Source organism: Mauremys mutica, chromosome 8 (genome assembly GCF_020497125.1).
Source record: "Mauremys mutica isolate MM-2020 ecotype Southern chromosome 8, ASM2049712v1, whole genome shotgun sequence".
Taxonomy (NCBI): Eukaryota; Metazoa; Chordata; order Testudines; family Geoemydidae; genus Mauremys; species Mauremys mutica.
In genome coordinates this window covers 2,012,277-2,031,240 of record NC_059079.1, presented here as the reverse complement: position 1 = coordinate 2,031,240, position 18,964 = coordinate 2,012,277, and the positions used below count along the sequence as shown (strand labels likewise).

At 66.9% G+C, this 18,964-nt stretch overlaps 2 protein-coding genes across 2 annotated transcripts; one reads left to right on the top strand and one right to left on the bottom strand.

Moving 5' to 3' along the window:
• Positions 1-8: 8 nt before the first annotated feature.
• LOC123375763 (von Willebrand factor C domain-containing protein 2-like) lies at positions 9-3,226 on the top strand (the record flags this gene model as incomplete). Its single annotated transcript, XM_045027006.1, has 4 exons — positions 9-299; positions 1,659-1,788; positions 2,130-2,396; positions 2,448-3,226. Coding segments are annotated over 3 exons (606 nt in total), but the record flags the coding sequence as incomplete, so codon positions are not given.
• B4GALT2 (beta-1,4-galactosyltransferase 2) lies at positions 3,220-18,460 on the bottom strand. Its single transcript, XM_045027663.1, has 7 exons — positions 18,248-18,460; positions 11,320-11,682; positions 10,599-10,834; positions 9,110-9,300; positions 8,553-8,675; positions 5,582-5,686; positions 3,220-5,093 (listed from the first exon to the last, which is right to left on the bottom strand). The coding sequence occupies exons 2-7, from the start codon at positions 11,615-11,617 to the stop codon at positions 4,943-4,945; spliced, it is 1,104 nt and encodes a 367-aa protein (XP_044883598.1). The 5' UTR covers positions 11,618-11,682; positions 18,248-18,460; the 3' UTR covers positions 3,220-4,942.
• Between the last annotated feature and the right edge of the window lie 504 nt (positions 18,461-18,964).

Sequence of the window (18,964 nt, the reverse complement as noted above, 5' to 3'; positions counted from 1 at the left end):
TGCTGCTGCTGCTGCTGGCGGCGGCGGCGCTGCCCGGCCAGGCGGCGGCGGGCCCCGCGGCGCCCTGCGAGGCGGGCGGCAGGCGCTATTCGGCGGGCGAGCGGTTCGTGCCGCCGGGCGAGCCCTGCAGCCGCTGCGAGTGCACGGCCCGGGGCCCCGCCTGCGCCCGCGCCCCCTGCCCGGCCCTGCCGCCCGCCTGCATCCACGTGAGCCGCTACCCGGTCGCCTGCTGCCCCCGCTGCGAGCGCGTCGGCTGCGAGCACCGCGGCCGCGTCTATGGGCTGGGCCAGCGGTTCCAGGTGCGCCCCGGCCGGGCGCCCAGCGGGGCTGGCCGGGGGGTGGGCACTGAGCGGGCTGAGGGGTAGAGGCTGGGCACCGGGGGTGGATGCAGGGCACTGAGCAGGGCTGGGCACTGGGGGGCAGGGCTGGTTGGGGGGCACTGAGGGGCAGACTGGGTGCAGGGCTGGCCAGTGTTGGCCTGCTTGGGAGGTGGCCGTGGGTGGGTGCCAGGCATCAGGGTGGGGCTGGGCATAGGCCCCTTGCCCTGCGGGGGCAGGGATGGGCACTGGGCAGGGGGATTTGCTGCAGTCAGGGGCCAGGGGCCGGTTAAAAGGCACCAAGGGCCAGGGCTGTCTCCAGGAGCAGCGCCAGAGCAGGCCCTGGGTCAGAGGGAGGGCTGGTGGGTCCAGCTGAGGGCCAGGACTCCTCTGGGTTCTGTTCTGGGCTTGCAGGTTGCAGGGGAGCTGGGTCCAGCTGTCTGTGCCTGTGTCCCCATCCCGGAGCCGACGGTGCGACGCGCCGGGGCTGGCGGAGCGGCACTGATGTGACTGTGCAGGGGATTATATCGGAGCTGAGTCAGTCCGATCCCCAGTCCTGGGGCACTGGTGGGACCTGGCGGAGGGCCCAGCCCTGCTCTGGCCTGTTGAGAGCAAGGGGAGGCAGGACCCCACTGGCCTGCTTCTGCCAGGGGGATCCTTGGGCCAGCCAGAACCAGGGAGGGGTTGGTGTCCGGGTGTCCCCAGGCTCCTATGGCCAGTGCCCATCTCCTCCAGGCTCAGTGTGCCCCGGGGCATGGCCCCTCCTGCTGCCACGTTTCCTCTGCCACCAAAACGTGCGAAAGGGCACGTCCGAAACAGCCTGGCCTGGGAGTCGGAGCAGCTCCAGCCACCACCTCGGTTCTGGGCCCAGCGGGCTCTGACTACAGGTCTGCTGGGGCCGGGGTGCTGCCAGCAGGAGCTTCCCAAACAGAGACTTCCCCTGGAGTAGGCACCGGTTCTCATTCAGCCCCAGGGTGGGGGAACTGGCTGGCTCATGGGGTAGTTCCCCTTGTGGGATCGCTGCACGGCCCAGGCCATCACCCCTCCACGGGTGCAGAGCCTGGCACTGCACCCTCGCCGCTAGGACAGAGGCCTGACTGCTGCTGCTCGAGCAGTGGCACGGGCGGGACCAGGGATCCCAGAGCACATGTGGGTTTGTGCCCCCTCGGCTGGGCCACCCAGCTGGGAACAGGGCTGGCGGATTTCAGAGCGGGGCCAAGCGGGGCACTGAGGGTGCTGGGAGCCAGGCACGTGGGGGGCACCTGTACCCCCAGCGAGGGAGCGGGGAGGATGGTCCCCTGGGGCCAGCCCACCCTCTGACCCACGGCCCCTTGTCCCCAGCCCTCGGAGTGTGAGCAGTGCACCTGTGACCCGGACGGCATCGCTCGCTGCCTGGTGGCCGACTGCGCCCCCCCGCCCTGCGTCAACGCCGTCTACGAGACGGGCCACTGCTGCCCCACGTGCCAGGACGGTGAGCAGGGGGGAGGGGCTTTGGCTTGGGAGAAGGCAGACGGGGTGCAGCGGCCCCAGAGGCAGGGAGAGGTGCAGTCACTGTGGGGCCCTGGGCAAGGGTGGGGGAGGGGAGAGGTGCCCAGCGGTGGGGCGGAGAATGAGAGGGGATGCCAGGTAACAGGGAGGGGAAGGCAAGGCCTGAACTTTGGGGAATGGCCTTGGGTGAGGTGGGGCTGGCCAGGGCCCCGGGGGCACCAGGCTCTGCACCGCTGGGGGAGCCTGGCTGGAGTCTCCCGTGGCAGGTGGTACCAGGAGCCACCCAGCTGTGCCCCCTGCTGACCGGAGCCCCACACCCCCCAGGTCCCAACTGCTACGCGGACAGGAGCCGGACGCGCGTCATCCCCGCCGGAGAGGCCGTCTGGGTGGAGCCCTGCACCTGGTGCCGCTGCCACGACGGCCAGGACGTGGGCTACTGGGAGGGCAACCGGCTGGCCAAGTGCGAACGGCTCCGTAACTGCCGCCCCCCGGAGCGGCACAACTCCTGAGCACCACCCCCGGAGCCCTGCCCACCTCCCGCTGGCTGCAGAGACCCACCGCTCCCCCACTCCTATTGGGCCACCGCTCCCCAAAACCACCTCCCGCTGGGCCACAGAGACCCCCCAACACCCTTCCCCCGCTGGGCCACAGAGACCCCCCCCAACACCCTTCCCCCGCTGGGCCACAGAGACCCCCCCCAACACCCCTCCCCCTCCCTGCTGGGTCCCAGAGCACCCCCAGCTGCACCACTGACCCCTTTCCAGCCATGCCACTAGTCTCCTCTGGACCATCAGTCCCACCCTAGCCCCATGGCTGGATCCCAGGCTCTTCCCCATTGCCCCCCAGCTGGGCTGCACCAGGAGGCCCCCTCCCCAGCCCAGCTCCAGCACCTGCCCCCTCAGCCCTGGCCAGGCTCCCTCTGGAGTCCCCCCTCCCCCCGCCTTGTGGGCAGCAAACCCACCCATCCCTGCCACACGGGCTCCCAGCTCTCCCTGAGCAGTGCCCCCGTGGGGGCTGGGATGCCCACACCAGCAGGGTAGGTAGGGGGCACCCCAGGGTCCCCCACCCTCAGCCTTGCTGGGAGGACCCTGAAACCCAGCTCCAACTTGGGAAGCCCTCAGGGAGCTGGATGGAGGCTCCTGCGTGAACAGCCCCGAGTCACTGGCAATAAAGTTCCTTCCAGGTACAGCTCCCTCTGGCTTCTTCCTGCCTGGACCTGCCCCCATCCTGGGCCTGAGGGGCCGGGGGGCTGGGCTGGCTCCCAGACCCTGGGGTCCCCCAGCTCTACCAGCAGGTAGGGGCTCCCCACCCCCCGGCTTTGACCAACACCAAGGGGGCCCAGGTCTGGAGAAGTCCCCTGCCCCAGGGCCGGCTCGGCCCCGGTCCCCTCGCCCTGAATCCACAATCCAGGCTCTGAATTTTTGCAACTTTATTAAATACAAAAGTCTGGTCGCTGGGACCAAAGGCTGCATTCAGGATACGCTCAAAACAGGTCAAACATTCAAATGTACAAAAGTCAGCGGTGCCCCTGGCCTGGGCATGCTGCCCGCTGCCTTCCCCACCCCCGTGTCCAGAGGGAGCGTCAGCACTGAGGGGGGCCCCCGCGCACCCCTGGTTTCGTCTCTCATCGCCCCCAGCTAGGGCTGGGCTCAGACCTGGGGGGAGCAGTGGGAGGGGGCTGGGCAGGGTGCGGTGCCCCCCCACTCCCTGGCAGTCGAGGTGGTACGGGTCCTTGCCCCCTGGCAGTGTTCTCGCACGCAGCACGCTTGGGGCCCGGCCGGGGCAGGCAGCGAGGGATGGGGCCATGGGGGTGGAGAGGTTAAGCTATACATGGAGCTGGAGCAATGGCCCGGGGGGAGAGGGAGGGAACCCCACAGGGCTCTGCCCCACCACCAGCTCCTGCCCTCCAGGGCCAGCAGTGCCCATCCCCACCAAGGAGCCTTCCCCTTCCTAGGGTACCAGGCAAACTCGTCCTGGAGCTAGCGCCGCCCCGTGCCGAGGCCCTAGAGAAGAGCGGGGCTGGAATGTTCTGAGTTGTAACAGGCCCTTGGCTGGGTGAGCAGCAGGCGCGGCTGGAGGCAGCAGGCAGGGGAGGTGCAGGGCTGCCTGGCAGGAAGCACCAGGGGACAGCGTGCGAGGGGCTGGGGCCGGGGCCTGCAGCAGGGGAGATCCACAGAGCCTCCAACCTTCCTTGCACACGCAGCCGTTTTGGTGTGATGCCTCTCCAGGCTGCGAGACGCCTCGCCCCATTAAGTGGAGCCGCTGCTCGGGGGGGCTGCAGGGAGGGAACAGAGCAGACAAGGGCTCCCCCACTTTATGAAACCCTCAGTGCAGCCCACGGGCAGGGCCAGGATGGAAATAGTCCCGTTGAAGCCCCCAGGCTACAGTACATCCACACACCCAGCTGCAGTGTGCAGGAGGGGCCAGCCCATGAGACCCTGGCAGGGGGAAACTGAGGCACAAAGGGGGGCAGAGCTGAGACTAGGACCCAGGTGTCCTGGCCTGGGCTCCAAGCACTAGCTGAGATGGCCGAGGAAGACAGTGAGAGGAGCTGCGTCTGTGCTCAGAGCCCCGTGCCCCACTGGGAGAAGGCATCCCACGTGGCAGGGCGGGAGGGGGAGCAGGTGAGAGGGAGCCCCACTGGCCCCTCTCCCAGCCCCGCTGCCCCACGGGAGCCCTGCGAGCACCACAGACCGAGCCCTGGCCCAGCTAGAGCTGAACCCATGGGGCACAGAGCCCCTGCTGCCGCTGGCCCAGACTGAGCCAGTCAGGGCGGCGATGGAGTGGCCCACCCAGCCCAGGACCACAGCGCAGAGGAGGAGTTCAGGGCTTGGATCTCCTCGTAAAGGGGGGGAGCTCGTTAGCCAGAGCCTGAAGCTCCCCCAAGCCCCTGGCTAGGGCTGTTTTGAATAGTGGGGGGCTGCTGCGTTGGCCCCGACCCGCGGGGCAGGGCTAACCGCTGTGCGGTGAGGGGGGATTCTGGGGCGCAGCCATGTCCAGAAGGCAGGCAGTGGGCCGAACACGTCCTGGTTCAATCCACACCCCGGGGCCATGGCGAGGCTCCTCTGCATCCAGCCAGCCCAGGGCACAGAGCCTCCCCTGCCAGGGCACGGCCAACCCTGGGCTCCAGCCTCATGCTAGCCCCGGGCTGGGCGTGGGGGCGGCTTGCCGATGTCCACCGTGATGTTCGTGTACATGGGCCAGCGCGTCACCTCCACCAGCTGATACTGCAGGGAACTGATGCCGTCCCGTTTCATCGTCACCTTGGTGTTCTGGATCTTGGTGAACCTGCCAGAGGCGCAGAGAGGTGTGAGCGGGCGCAGGGCTGAGCTCTCCCCTGGCCAGCAGTAGCCCCGGCACAGGCAGGCTGGAGAGCTCAGTACTGCACAGGCAGGCTTCCCTCTCACCCAGCCAGAGAGCACCGTGTGTGCAAAGGGAGCAGGCTCACCTGGGGGTGGGGAAACTGAGGCACGGAGAAGGGGGGGGCGCCTCTCCAAGGCCACACAGTGAGTCAGTGGCAGAGAAAGAAGGTGTCTTTCTGCATCCCAGCACACCCCCACAGGGTTTACTCAGCGGCTGTCCCCACCATCTGCTGCCTGCTGAGGTGCCCATCTGCAGCTGGAGCTGGGGGAGCCAGCAGCCTCAGCCTGGGGGGGGGAGCTTTCCTAGGCAGGTGTCCCCCAGGCAATGCCAAGCCACAGAGCCCAGGCAACACATGGAGCCTTGGAGGTGGTGACCAGCTGTGGGGGTGGGGCCGGGCCGGGCGGGGGTCTCACCTCTGTGGGTTGGGCTCGTTGTGTTTGTCGCGCTCATGTTTGATCATGCGGTACCTCCCGATGTGGCCGCTGGGACGTGACACCTTCATGCCGTTCAGAGAGATCCTGGGGGCAGAGCGAGCCGAGCTGGCAAGAGGGGCACATAGCCAAGGGAGCCTGACGGCCACTGGCATGAGCCCCTCTGCACACGGCCCCAGGGCGGGAAGCGGCCCCAGCTGGCACCAGGCTCCTGCCGCTCCCAGCATGACTGGCCAGGGCCAGGGCCAGATGCTCCTGTCTACTCAGGGAGCCGGCCATGCCCACAGGTGCCACCTGCACCACCCCCGGGACGCCAGCAGGGGGCAGTGCCAGCCAGGGCCCTGCAGCAGGGCCGCACCGCTGAGCGGGGTGGAAAAGCCGCTGTGCACTAGGGAGTTCAAGGCCCGGCTCCTTGTGTCATTTACACAATCGGGGAAACCCCTCAGCTTCTGGGGTCAGCTCCAGCTCCAGAACCGTGCCAGGAACTGCCTGAACTGGCCAGACCCGGGCTTCCGCCTCTACGAGGGAGACGACACTGCCAGGCCCGCTCCGCCGGCTCGGCGCTGCCGAAAAGCCTTTGCCACGAGCCCTTTGGGCGCCAGGTTGTCTGGCAGGTGCAGAGGAACTCGAAAGCTGGTTTCCCCTTGCAAGGAGAGCTGCCAACCCCGTGCACAAGGGACGGCGCCAGCTGGGCAGCAGGAGCGGCGCCACGGTTTTCGCCACCCCAGGGGGCAGCGCCCCTCCTCTGAGCATTCGGCGACGGGGGGTCCGTCCGCTCCGCGTCTTCAGGGCACTTCGGCGGTGGGTCCCGGAGCAAAAGGACCCTCTGCTGCCAAATTTCCGCCGACGGCGGCAAAATGCCGCCCCCCAAATCCTGCTGCCCCCGGTGACCGCCCAGGGTTGCCTAGTGGGCAGGCGCCTAAAGAGGAAGCCAGGTGGCTAGGGGGGATTTCAAGAGCACCTGAGCTGGATTTCATGGGAGTCGGGCCCTTCCCCTAAGCCTGCTTCCAAAGTCCCACTAGCCACCCAGCTGCATCTTTAGGCTCCTAAATTCCTTGGGAGCCTGGCCCCTGGGGAGCACAGGCAAATCTCAACTCAGTACCTACAGTTGCCCCCCCCCTTGCTTTAACACCGCCCAGTTCAACGCCAACACGGTCTGATGGGCTTTTCTTCCGGGTCTCCCGCCACCAGGGCGGGGTTCAAGTGCTGGGTTTGTGCGTTTTAACTGACCTCCCGTTTCCAGCCACGCCCCAGATGGGGATGGGAGAGCAGGGGTCGACTCTCCTTGAGAGTTACCTGAGCTTGTAACCTGAGGGGGGGGGTACACACACGCCCCAGGTGCCACCTTTGCCTGGGGAACTGGACAAAGGGAGGGGAGGAGCTGGGGGAAGGGGGGGAGAGAGGCTAGAGGGGGCTTTGCTTTCAGTTTTGGGCTGGATGGTGAAACGCAGGGAACCCCAAGTCTGGGGTCTAAGCTCCCTAACCCCCCCCCCCCCGAGGGACCTGGCTGAGGGGTCCTGGTTGGACCTACACGCTCTGCTTGGGACTGTGTTCCTGTCGGCTAATAACCCTGCTGTGTTACTGGCCGGCTGAGAGTCCCGGGGAATCGCAGGAAGTGGGGGGTGCAGGGCCCTGACCCCCCCCACTCCGTGACACCCTCCCAATCCAGCTTGACCCCAAGCCAGGAGTAAAGGGTCACCCCGGAGCAAACCAGAGCCGTGTTCCAACCCGGGGCACGGGACCGAGGGACGAGTACATGCATGTGCCCGTGAGCGAGGGACACGCTGGAGCAGCGCCAGGCCAGTGCAGGAGCAGCCCCGGGCTGAGCGGGAGGCTCTCGGGGTTACAACCCCACAGGGTCCTGGCACAAAGAACTCAAACGGACCAATGCAAACCACCACTGAACCCAGGGATTTCAATCAACCCGCCCTGCTGCCAAGTGGAGCCAGCCACTGTGGGGAGCTGCTGGCTCAGGGAATGGGACTCACCCAGCCTCAACCGCTCCCTGATGGATCAGCGGCAGCTGCTCTCTCTCCCCAGGCCAGGCACTGCCCTGCTCCATGCCCGGCCTAGCGCCAACACCCCCCCTCTCCCCACATGCCCCCCATCCCAGCTGTCTCTGCATTGGCTTTGTCCCGTGCCAGCACTCGGCCACATCTCCATCTCGACAGCATCTATGTGGCCACGGAGGCTGAAAGTCCCACAAGAGCCGGCAAAGCGCCAGGGCAGCGAGAGCAGCTCGGGGGCAGATCCCGCACGGGGACCAGAGCGCGCCCAGCTGGGCCTGACCAGCCCCTCCCAACGTAGGGCCAGGGGACCCCACAGCTGCTCCCAGCAGGCAGCCTGGGGGAGCACAACCAGGCCAGCCACCCCACAGCTGCAGAGACCCCCTGGGGCAGGGCAGGGCCCAGCAGCGTGACCCAGCCGTGCCACAGCACCGAGGGCACGGGCACTGCCAGGCAGCTCAGGGGGCTCGCCATGCCGGGCACTGCTGGCTCCTCTCCCGGGCAGTGGGACAGAGGCTGCAGAGATGGCGACTCCCGTCCGCAGCCCTGGAGCTGAGCACTCCACCCCGCAAGTGCAGCACACAGGCCCTGCTGGCGGAGGCGAACGGGCAGCTGGAGTGGCAGCGAGCGGCGAGCCGAATGACGGGCAGGACCCAGGATCCCTCCCCCTGCTCAGCCCACTCCATGGGGCCACACGCCCCCAGCCAGCCCTGTCCATCCCGAGTCCGGCCGCAGGGGGGCAGAGCGCCGCCCGCCGGGGCCTGTGACGTCCGTGGGTGGGGCTGCCTGGGAAGGTGCTTTGGGGGGCAGGGGCCTGTTTCAGGGCCTGACGGTTGGGCTCCGGGCCCTCCAGCCGCAGTGCAGGGCTGGGCTCTGGGCTGGCACCACAGCACTGTGGGGTGAGCTGACCAAGGGACCTGGCCCAGCAGCACTGGGGGCTCACCCACCGGTTAAAGATGTCGTCGTCCTCGCCTCCCCAGCCCCAGTACTCGTTGGGGAAGCCGTTGATCTTCAGGAACTGGGACCTGCTCAGGCCTGAGACGCCCCCGAAGTAGCCAGCGTAAGGCAGCCTGCAGGGACAAGCAGCAGCTGGCGTCAGCGTGGGCACGGGCAGGCCAAGGGGAGCCGGGGGCAGTGCTCTCTTTCCCCCCACCCCCGGCGCTGTCTGGGCTCTGCTCTGGCTCAGGAAGGGGGCCAGGCTCCCAGGCACCGAGCGCCTGCAAGGGAAGCTGCTGCCAGCCCACCAGCCCCCGTCTCCCTCTCCCCCCATGGCCTGCTTCTCTGCCAGCTGGCACCCCTTGCCGCTCTGCGATGCCAGCACGGCACCTCCTCCACCCGCCCCCATGCTCCCCGCAGCCCAGGGCACAACCTCCTCCCAGACAGTCATCTCCTTGCCCGCCGAGCGGGGTCCCAGCACACTGGGCCAGGGCCGGCTCGCTCCACGGCAGGTGCCCGCTCTGGCGTCCAACCCCTGCCAGCTCCACCCGCGGCCCCCGGCACTCGCCTGAAGCTGAACTTGTCCATGGCGCTGGCAAAGTGCCGCGGCTGCTCGTAGCACCGGTACAGGTTGCGGTCGTCCATGGGGACCAGGTCCACGTCGCTGAAGATGAAGCAGTCGTAGTCGTCCTCGTCCTTCAGGGCCTCCAGGAAGCCAACGTTGAGCAGCTTGGCCCGGTTGAAGGTGTCCTCGCCGTACTGCGCCGGGGTGGGGGGACAAGCGTCGGAGGGGGGCTCCCAGGCCAGCGCCAGCCGCCCACCCTCCGGCACTCCTGCCCCACACACTGACACTTAGACAGCCCTGCCCCACCGGCCCCAGAACCCCACTGTGCTGCCCCATTTCTGCAGGCCGGGTGGACACAGCCCCGTGGGAGGGCAGCCGGCCCCAGCACCCCAAGATCATGCTGGCCCGCCAGGGAGAGGCCTTAGAATGGCCCTTCCTGGAGGGAGGGAGGCAGCCAGCGCGTGGTGATAGGACAGAGCCCTCTGCCACCAGCCTCGTGTCCCCGGCTCGCCCTGCCTGGCTGGAGACACCGTAACCACGAGCACAGTCAGAGGGGCTGCGGGTCGGGATTGAGGGGCACCGGCTGGGCCGTGAGCAGAGCCAGGCCTCAAACCCGTCCAACATGCCGGTAGGGCTCGGCACCATGCCCCACGACAGCTGGGCCCCCTCTCATCGGCAGCTGCAGGGCCAGGGAGCCCGTGGGCCAGAGTGGCTCTCTGGGCCAGCTGCCACGCAAGCCGCCCCGGGCAAACAGGTCTATTTAGCACAGTTCACCCCAGGGGCCCCCCTGGAACCCAGCCAGGAAGGGAGCAGAGCCAGCCGGTGCGGGGCGCGGGCAGAGGCGCAGCCGTGCGGTCTGCCCTGGGCTCAGCCGGCAGGGTGCACAGAGCCAGCCGGTGCAGGGCGCGGGCAGAGGCACAGCCATGGGGTCTGCCCTGGGCTCAGCCAGCAGGGTGCACAGAGCCAGCCGGTGCGGGGCGCGGGCAGAGGCGCAGCCGTGCGGTCTGCCCTGGGCTCAGCCGGCAGGGTGCACAGAGCCAGCCGGTGCAGGGCGCGGGCAGAGGCACAGCCATGGGGTCTGCCCTGGGCTCAGCCGGCAGGGTGCACAGAGCCAGCCGGTGCGGGGCGCGGGCAGAGGTGCAGCCGTGGGGTCTGCCCTGGGCTCAGCCGGCAGGGTGCACAGAGCCAGCCGGTGCGGAGCACGGGCAGAGGCGCAGCCGTGGGGTCTGCCCTGGGCTCAGCCGGCAGGGTGCCCAGAGCCAGCCGTGCGGGGCGCGGGCAGAGGCGCAGCCGTGCGGTCTGCCCTGGGCTCAGCCGGCAGGGTGCCCAGAGCCAGCCCGGCCAGGAGCCCAGTACACCACGCACAGGCCAGAGTGCAGGGCCCTCCTCGGGCAGGGGGGAGAGTTCTGCCGGGGCTCAGCCTCCCGCTGGGAATGGGAGCTGGGCCCCGGGCAGCGGGGGAGGGGCTGTTCTCCTGCCCTGGGGCCCCCACCTGGTTGATGATGTAGATGCCGTAGGCGACCTTCTGCCGGCGCAGGATGGGGTGCAGGTAGTGCAGCCAGTAGCGCAGGTGATGCTCCCGGTGGCGGAAGGGGATGAGGATGGCGACCTTCTGGCGGGGCTGGCAGTCCGGGGGCACATACTTGCCACCCTCCCGCACGTCTGGGTTCTCCCGCTGCACCCGCTCCATGCTCATGGGCGAGCTGAACTCGATGAGGAGCCGGCCAACTGCGGGGGGTTGGGGAAGCCCGTTACCAGGCGCCCCACCACAGCCCCTGGGAGCAGCAGGCAGGGCTCACCAGCAAGAGGGGGCGCTGTGACCCAGCTCTGCCAGTGCCCTCAGTCCTGACCCACAGCCCCCGGCACCCCCGCCCTGGGCTCCCCACCCGGGACTGGCAGTGCCCCAGGAGTCGGGTGCAGCCACTTCTGATGGGGCAACCCCTCGCATCGGCTGGAAGCAGTCAGCTCCATCCCCCTGAACCTGTGTACACTGAGCCTGGCCCGCTCCCCGGCCCGGCCCCCAGCCCCCACCAGCTCCCGGCCCCCAGCCCCCACCAGCTCCCGGCCCCCGGCCCCCAGCCCCCACCAGCTCCCTGGCCCCCACCAGCTCCCGGCCCCCAGCCCCCACCAGCTCCCTGGCCCCCACCAGCTCCCGGCCCCCAGCCCCCGCCAGCTCCCCGGCCCCCGCCAGCTCCCCGGCCCTGGCTGCTCACCTAAGCCAGGCGGCACCTCCTGGCAGGGCGGGAAGGGCTTCTCAGTGCCGGAGCGGTTGGCGCTGGAGGCTGGGTCGGCGCCGGCCGGCCCACAGCTGGGGGCGGTGCCGTTGGGCCGGGAGGAGTTGGAGGACTGGGCCCGGGAGGAGTTCCTGCCATTGAAGCGGCTGAAGAAGTCCAGGTGCTGGGCGTAGACGTCGAAGTAGAGAATCATGATGATGACGAAGTGCAGCAGGCACAGCAGCAACACGGCCTTGCAGATCCTCTCCAGGGTCACCCCCAGGAGCAGCCTGCTCATCTTCCGGGCGCTGGTGGGCGTGCATGTGCGCCGAGCTCCAGGGCGCTCCCGCCAAGGCACCGCTCCTGCCAGGGGACGGCACAGTCAGGACGAGGCTCCTGCGCCCCACAGCCCAGGGTCCCCGCGTGTCCTGTGGACACATCCAGCCACGCCGACTCCAGCTGCTTGTTACTCCCCAGCCAAGTGACCCCAATGCCCTGCAGGCCCCCCCAAGCCGTCTGCCCCGACGTGCCCAGCCCTCTCCCGGGGCCCAGAAACCCAGGCTTGTCGCTCGTGCGCAGAGAGTTCCTGTTCCCAGCCAGCCCCAGTTATTAACACAGACGCTTGTAGGGGAGTTTAAATACCAGCAAATCGGAGTCACACGCGCTTCCGAGGGGCTCAGCCTGAACTCTGCAAGCTGCCGCCTGGGGTCTTACTGGTCCTCCTCCTCCCAGCCATGGCCGGCTCTCTGCCAGGGCCTGCCGGGCGAGCAGCAGGGGGCTCACCTTATTCAGACCCCCAAGACGCTGAGCCCCCCGCGGAACAACCCCTCCTCCTCAGGTCGCTCGCACTCCGGCCCCTCCTGTCCATCCAGCGATGGACGCCAAGACCTCTGCTCGTCTCCGCTTCCCAAACACACTGTTCTGTCCTGCGCTCAGGATGAGCTCCCGCTGCTCGTCCCTTCCTGGGCACGCGGCTGGAAAGGGGGTGCCGCTGGCTTTGGGCACGTTCCGGCTTAACTCCACCGGAGACAGGGAGCCAGCTGCCTTCCCCCTCCCATCTGGGGGAAAACCTGATCCTCTGGCCAGCCGGCACCTTCTCCTGGCCACGCTGGGGCCTAGCTCACGAGGTCGATGGCCCTTCGCTGTCCCTCTGCCTGCGGCCTCCTCATGACTCAGCCTCCAGCTAGGTCACGCCCGGGGTTTCCCCTTCTGGGGGCAGGAAGGTCTCTTCTGACAAACAGGCTCAGGCGTCTTCCTGTTCACTGCCCCACCGGTGCCACGTCCCCAGGGGCTGGGCCCGCCCTCTGCTCTCGGTTCCGGCTCAGGGACCCTCTAGTCAGCAGCCAATGCCTGTTCCACCCCAGAGCTTGCTGCATTTCACCGAGCCCTTTCCAAACCTGGCTCTCTCCCCCTTCCCTGGTGTCAGCACTCGTCCTCCCAGCCTGCATGTCTGCCACCTCCACGCCCCCTCTCCACCCAGAGAGCCACTGCGGCCTTTCCCCACGAGCAGCTTCCTGGCTGCTTCAGGCCCAGCTGCGCTTCTTCCAAGTAAGGCTCCTCCGTCTTCATTCCCCGCAGCCCCACTGGGCCCTTCAGGGCAGGGTCACAGACTTGAAAGCACAAGCGCAGGAAGGAGCCGTATTCGCTCAGCTCGTGTTAATCCACCTGCACACTGATCTTAGCCTCTAGCAGGGGGTGGGACCAGACGACCTCCTGAGGTCTCTTCCAAACCTAATCTTCTGTGTCGCTCCTGTACCAGAGACCCGCAAGGCGCAGTCTGCGGCAGGGTGTGGACATGGGGTGCTCGAGGTCACTCCCTCCCAGCGATGTCACTCCCCAGCCAGCGGGTAGAAAGGCCAGGCTGGGTCTGGTCATGGGCCGAGTTCAGCACCGCAACGGGGGAATCGGCACCGAGTGCGTTTCCAGGGGTCCCGCAGCTGCACCACTGAATGCGTCTATCAATGACCTGGAGGAAAACATCAAATCATCACTGATAAAAGTTGGCAGACGGCACAAAGGTTGGGGGAGGGTGAAGACGACAGGGCACCGGTTCGCAGCCATCTGGGGCACGCGGCAGGTTGAGCTCAAGCAAACAATATGCCGTTTAATACGGCTAAACATAAACGGCTCTTTCCAGGAACACAGAACATGGGTTGTTCGTACCAGGAAGCCGGGACTCTGCAAACGACTGGGAGTCGTGGTGGACAATCAGCGGAACATGAACTCCCAGGGCGACACTCTGACCAAAAGCGCTAATTGCGAATCTCGGATACATAAACGGGCGAATCTTGAGTAGGAGCAGAGGGGTTATTTTCACCTCTCCATTTGGCACTGCTGCGAGCGCTGTGGGAATCCTGCATCCAGCTCTGGTGGCCACAATTCAGGGAGGAGGCTGGTAAACTGGAGGGGTTCGGAGAAGAGCCAGGAGAATGATTCAAGGATTCGAAAACCTGCCTTTAGTGATGGACTCCAGGAGCCCCATGGATCTGGTTTGACAAAGAGAAGGTTAAGGGGTGACTTGATCCCAGTCTAGAAGTCCCCGCAGGCGGGCCCGGTGTTTGGCAATGGTCTCCCCGATCTAGCAGCGGAAGCTCTAACACAGTCCAATGATGGAAGCTGAAGCTAGACGGATTCAGGTGTCCGTTTTTAACAGCGAGGGTAATTAACCAGTGGAACAATGTCCCCATCCCTGGCAATTGGCTGTTTCTCTAACCGCTCTGCTCTAGAGTTACCTGGGGCAGGTCTCCGGCCTGTGCAGTCCAGGTGGTCACAGTTGGTGATCAGAGGGCCCTGCTGGCCTTGGGGCTGCTTCAGAGGCGATCGCCAAAGTCTCTCTTTGGAAATGGAGCATTTCCCCCCCGTGTTTGTCTTCAGAGCAGAGACAGAGTCTGGACTGTGCTTAGGAACACCCGCCTGAGCCGCGGGCTGTCCCAGACGTGCCCGGGAGGGCCCACCCCCAGGGGCAGCTTTCCCATGCTGCAGGTCAATCGGGGTTACCAAGATGACGAGTTTCAAACCCTTTTGCCGCCATCCCAGCAGCTTGCCCGAGTGGCACAGGCTCCACCACACAACGATCCAGCCAGTGCACAGACTGACTTCAGCACTCGTGAGCTCACGGGGGGAAGACACAGCCCTGTCAGCACCCTCCACCTGGCAAGAGACCAGCAGGGCCACTCACGGCCAGCACTACGCTGCACACTGTAGTGACAGGTTATCCTGCTCCACACACACCCTCCTCAGCCACTCAGAGACTCTCCCTTAGCTGAGGGCAGTACAGGGCCTATGATTAGAGTGGATTTCATGCGGGGGGTGGAGTGGCACAGACAGGCACCAGTTCATTACAGTCAGGGCCTGTGGTGCTCCAGAGCCTCAGCAGGCCTGTGTCCAGCCCTCCTGGCTGTGAAGAGCCTTGAGCCAAGTATATTGATACAATGCTGCCTGCCTGAGTCTGCAAAGAGCCTGAACAATGGCTCAGAGAGGTGTGAAATGGCCCACCCATCTCGACAGGCTTGGCAATGCCCACGGTAGCATGTACTGCAGTTCAACAGAGGGTAACTGAAGCCCAACACCTCCTTCAGCGTGACACCTACAGATCACAGCTTACGGGGCAACACCCTAGCTTCAGCAGAGTCACCAGGTCCCGTTTCTCCCCCACTCCCAGCCTGCCTGCCAGGCGCCCCAGCCCCCAAAGCCCCGATCGCCCCCACTCTCAACAACTTCTGGACTGCAGACCTGGGTTGTCAATACAAACATCCACCACACACCAAAAAGGGGGGGCGTGGGAGCCAGAGCCCCAGAAATCACCCATCACAGCAGCAGAGAGGCTGCCCTGCCCTGAAGCCGAGTGCAGAGAACTGGCACAACTCGGATGTGTTTTTATGAAAGGTGTGGGTGACTCAGTTTCCCTCTCCCCTCAGATGGTTACCCACAGGCTCGGAAGGGGTTCTAGTCTTTCCTGAAACGAGACAAGCAAGGCAGGGACTGGAGGACGTAGACGATAGGCTGGATGAAGCAGCAGGAGCTAACATCACTGGGCACAATTCCTGAAAAGCACGCGAGGGGGAACCATCCCGGGGGCGCTGCACAGACTGGGTCTGACGGGTTCCAAAGGACCAGCACCGGCATTACGCAGCAGGCCCGGGGGGAAGCGGTTTCTGGGTTTAGGGTGTTGTCACGGCACTGCCACATTCTGACTGACCGCTGGCTAACCCTGGGGGTAACAGGAGGCAGGTGCCGAGGCGATGACAGGGCAGGATAGGAGGCACTGCAGCCTAAGTCCCCGGTCTGGCGGGAGTGGAATGGCACAGGGCCCCCCCCCAGGAAAGGATATGGCCAACGGGAGGCACGAAGGGGTCAGAGGTGCCGTTCTCACAGGAACTGGGAGGTGTGATTCTAGGAGAGCGGCAAATGCAGCTGCAGCGAAAGCAAGTGCTGCGGAAGGCACACGCCAAGGGAAAAGCCGCCCGCCCTTTTCACACAGGACAAGGGAGCCAGACGGGGGAATTGCTAGAAACACGTCAGCCGGCTGAGACATGCTGGGGGACCCTCAGGAGCTGACAGGCCCAGCTGGCTGACCTGCTCTGAGGACCAGAAAAGAGACAACAGTCCAGAGCCCCGGGGGCAGCCAGGCTGCTGGCAGACACACCAGCCCGCCAGGGAAACCTTGCAGACAAGGCCTTCGGGGGGTGTGGAAGAGGGTGACAGAGGCAGCAGCAGCCATGCTCCATCCAGACCAGATTCACCACTTCAGCAGCAGTCGGGCACAAGCCGGCTACAGGCTGAGGAGCGACTGTAACTAGACACACACGCTGTGCTTGGAAGCCCAGTGACCTGCAGTCCGGGAGCAAGAGAGACTTTGCTAAGGACCAGAGCAGCTCTGCCTCCCACCCCACAGCACCACAAGCCAGTTCCCTTCCTACTCTGCCTTCCGTCCATTAATTCAGTAGCTGGGGGTGGGACGCTAGGAACCCCGGGCTGTGGAAATGCAGAGAAGGGTTAACAGCAGCGACATGGGCCTGGCCAGGTGGCCCCTGTGAGAAATGTTTTATTTCTTCCCCCTTCTAAAGCGTGTAGCTGGATGTGGTGTCGCTAAGGCCTGGGCCAGGCCGGCTGTGCCGGCGTTGCTGGGGGAAGGAGGCTGGGTGTGATTGTAACAGTCCATCAGTGGAGTTTGCTGCAGCTGAGCAGAGCCAGGCCAGTTACCGGTTGTGAATAATTGACTGGGTCAATTCAGCATTTTCCCTGTTTCCAAACTGCCCGTGAAAACAGCGATTTCCGTTCAGTTCTCTGGGACTCAGAAACGGCTCAGCTGGGACTGCACAGCTCACAGCCAGCCATTCTGACCAGCCAGGACCGGTCGCCCGAGGCAGAAGCTCCCTCTTCCACGGCCCAACTGGATGAGGGAAACTTTTGGAGCCTGAATACCCCCCGTCCCGTGTGACCGCCGGGATCAGCAGCCGCTCCCAGGCAGAAACGCTGCTGGCACAAACATTGGCAGAGCACAAACAAACAGGGTCCCGGCTGGTCACAATTCAAACCCACCCTCCCCGCTGTGGGTGGCTGTCCTCACGGCTCCGGAGTCGCCAGGTGTGGGCAGATGGCAGGGACATTCCCGTGACACATAACGTGATTTGAGCTACAGCCCTGCACTTGGGGGTACCCCATCCAAAGGCCACTCAGAGCTGGCCATGCTGCCCCTGGGGAGCCCCATTCAGACCTGGCCGCCTGACCCGGGCCCAAACGCAGTCTCTCAGGAGCTCAGAGCAGCTGCCCGGGCCCCAGAGCAAGGAAGGCTGCTGGGAAGAGGTGAGCGTCATGCCAGCCACCAGCACAGCCAGCGTCGCTGGGTCCCAGGATCCGAGCGAGACAAGGCGGGTGAGGTCATCGCTTTTATTGGACCAGCTTCTGTCAGGAGCTCGTCTCTCGCACCCGCAACCTGGTCCAGCAACAGCTATCACCACCTCCCCCCCCCGTCTCCAGGGTAGCTGGGCAGCTCTGCTGAATGGCTCCAGACGCCAGGCACAAGTACTGCCAGAGCAAACCCCATTATCTTCCCCGAACGCCATTAGCCAGCCTGGAGCGGCAGCTCCCTGCCCCCCTTCCCTGGCTCCCGAGCTGCATTGTTCTCACGGGGAGCCCCCCGCTTCCTGCCTTGCCAGGGACGGACCCCGGGGTGATGCTGCACCCGCCAGGCTCTGCCCGGGACAAGGCCCCTCACCCAGCCAGTGGCCCAGGCTCGGCCCCCCCAAGGCAGCCCACCCCCCCTCCTGGAGGAGCTGCCTGGGGGACTGTGCAGGAGCCATTTTGGGTGGGGTGGGAGATGGCTGTGGATAAAGGCGAGGAGGAGCTAAGCGTGTGTGACGGGGGGGGGGGTGCTGCCGGGCTCGCCCGGGGGGGCCTGAGCGGGATGCCCCCCCCACTAGAACAGGCCCCGGGGTTACAAACAGGGGCCCTGGGGCCGCTCGGTCTGCGCTGGCCCAGCCCAGGGGGCTGCAGGGACGGACCAGGAGCCCCCCGGCCAGGGACCTCCCGACCCCGCTCCGCCCGCGGGGCAGCCGGGCAGGGGCAGACACAGGGGGAGCCGGCAGCTGGGGGGCCCCGCCCAGCCCCCCGGGGGATGGGGACAATGGGAAGGGCGGGGGGGAATGGACGGGTCTGTCGGATGGGGGGGTCTCTCCCGGGGGGCAGTGACGGGCCGGGGGGGTGACGGGGGAGCCGGTACCGGGGGGCGGTGTCAGGGCGGGGGGGCGGTGATGGGGGGTGTCGGGGCGGGGGGCGGTGATAGGGCGAGGGAGCCAGTATCGGGGGCCGGCGATGGGGGGTCGGAGATCGGGCGGGGAGGCCGGTATCAGGGGTGGCGGTGATGGAGGAGGGCCGGCGATGGGGGGTGTCGGGGCGGGGGGGTCGCTGTCGGACCGGCCGCACTTACCGGTCCGGGTGTCGGGGGCCGGGCGGCTCCCCCGGCCCGGCCCAGCTCAGTGCGGGCGGCTCCGGCTCCTCCGCCAGCCCCGCAGCCCGGCCCCGTCAGCAGCGGCAGCGCCCGGTCCGGGCCACGGGGCGCCCATCGCGGGCTGCGGGGCCTCCCGCCCGCTCCTCCGCTCCGCTCCGCGGCGACCAGGCCCGGCCGCTCCCGCACCGCAGCGCCAGCGCCCTAGGCCCCGCCCCCTCTGCCTCCGCCGACCTAGGCCGCGCCCCCTCCATCGACCTAGCCCCGCCCCTCTCTGCCTCCGCCGACCTAGGCCCCCCTCGCCTAGCCCCGCCCCCTCTCTGCATCCGCTGCCCTAGACCCCGCCCCTCGCCTAGCCCCGCCCCTCTGCCTCCCCTGCCCCAGGCCCCGCCCCTCTCTGCCTCCACCGCCCTAGGCCCCGCCCTCGCCTAGCCCCGCCCCTCTCTGACTCCGTCACCCTAGGCCCCGCCCCAGGCCCCACCCCTCGCCTAGCCTCGCCCCCTCTCTGCCTCCGCCACCCATGTCTAGCCCTCCCGCGCTGCCCTAGGCCCCGCCCCCAGGTCTGGCCCCGCCTCTGCTTCCCCTAGCTCTGCCCCCAGGACTGGCCCCACTCCGCCTCTGCTGCCCTAGGCCCCGCCCCCCAGATCCAGCCCCACTTCCCCTCGTCCTGCCTCCTCTCCGCCCACCCCCCAGGACTGG

What these genes read in the sequence shown, in the direction of transcription:
- B4GALT2 (XM_045027663.1), bottom strand. Translation starts at nt 11,617, where the DNA reads ATGAGCAGGCTGCTCCTGGGGGTGACCCTGGAGAGGATCTGCAAGGCC. An exon ending in ATGGACAAGTTCAGCTTCAG is followed by an intron (nt 8,676 to 9,109) that starts GCGAGTGCCGGG and finishes TTGTCCCTGCAG; the next exon opens with GCTGCCTTACGCTGGCTACT. An exon ending in AACGAGCCCAACCCACAGAG is followed by an intron (nt 5,094 to 5,581) that starts GTGAGACCCCCG and finishes CGCCTCTGGCAG; the next exon opens with GTTCACCAAGATCCAGAACA.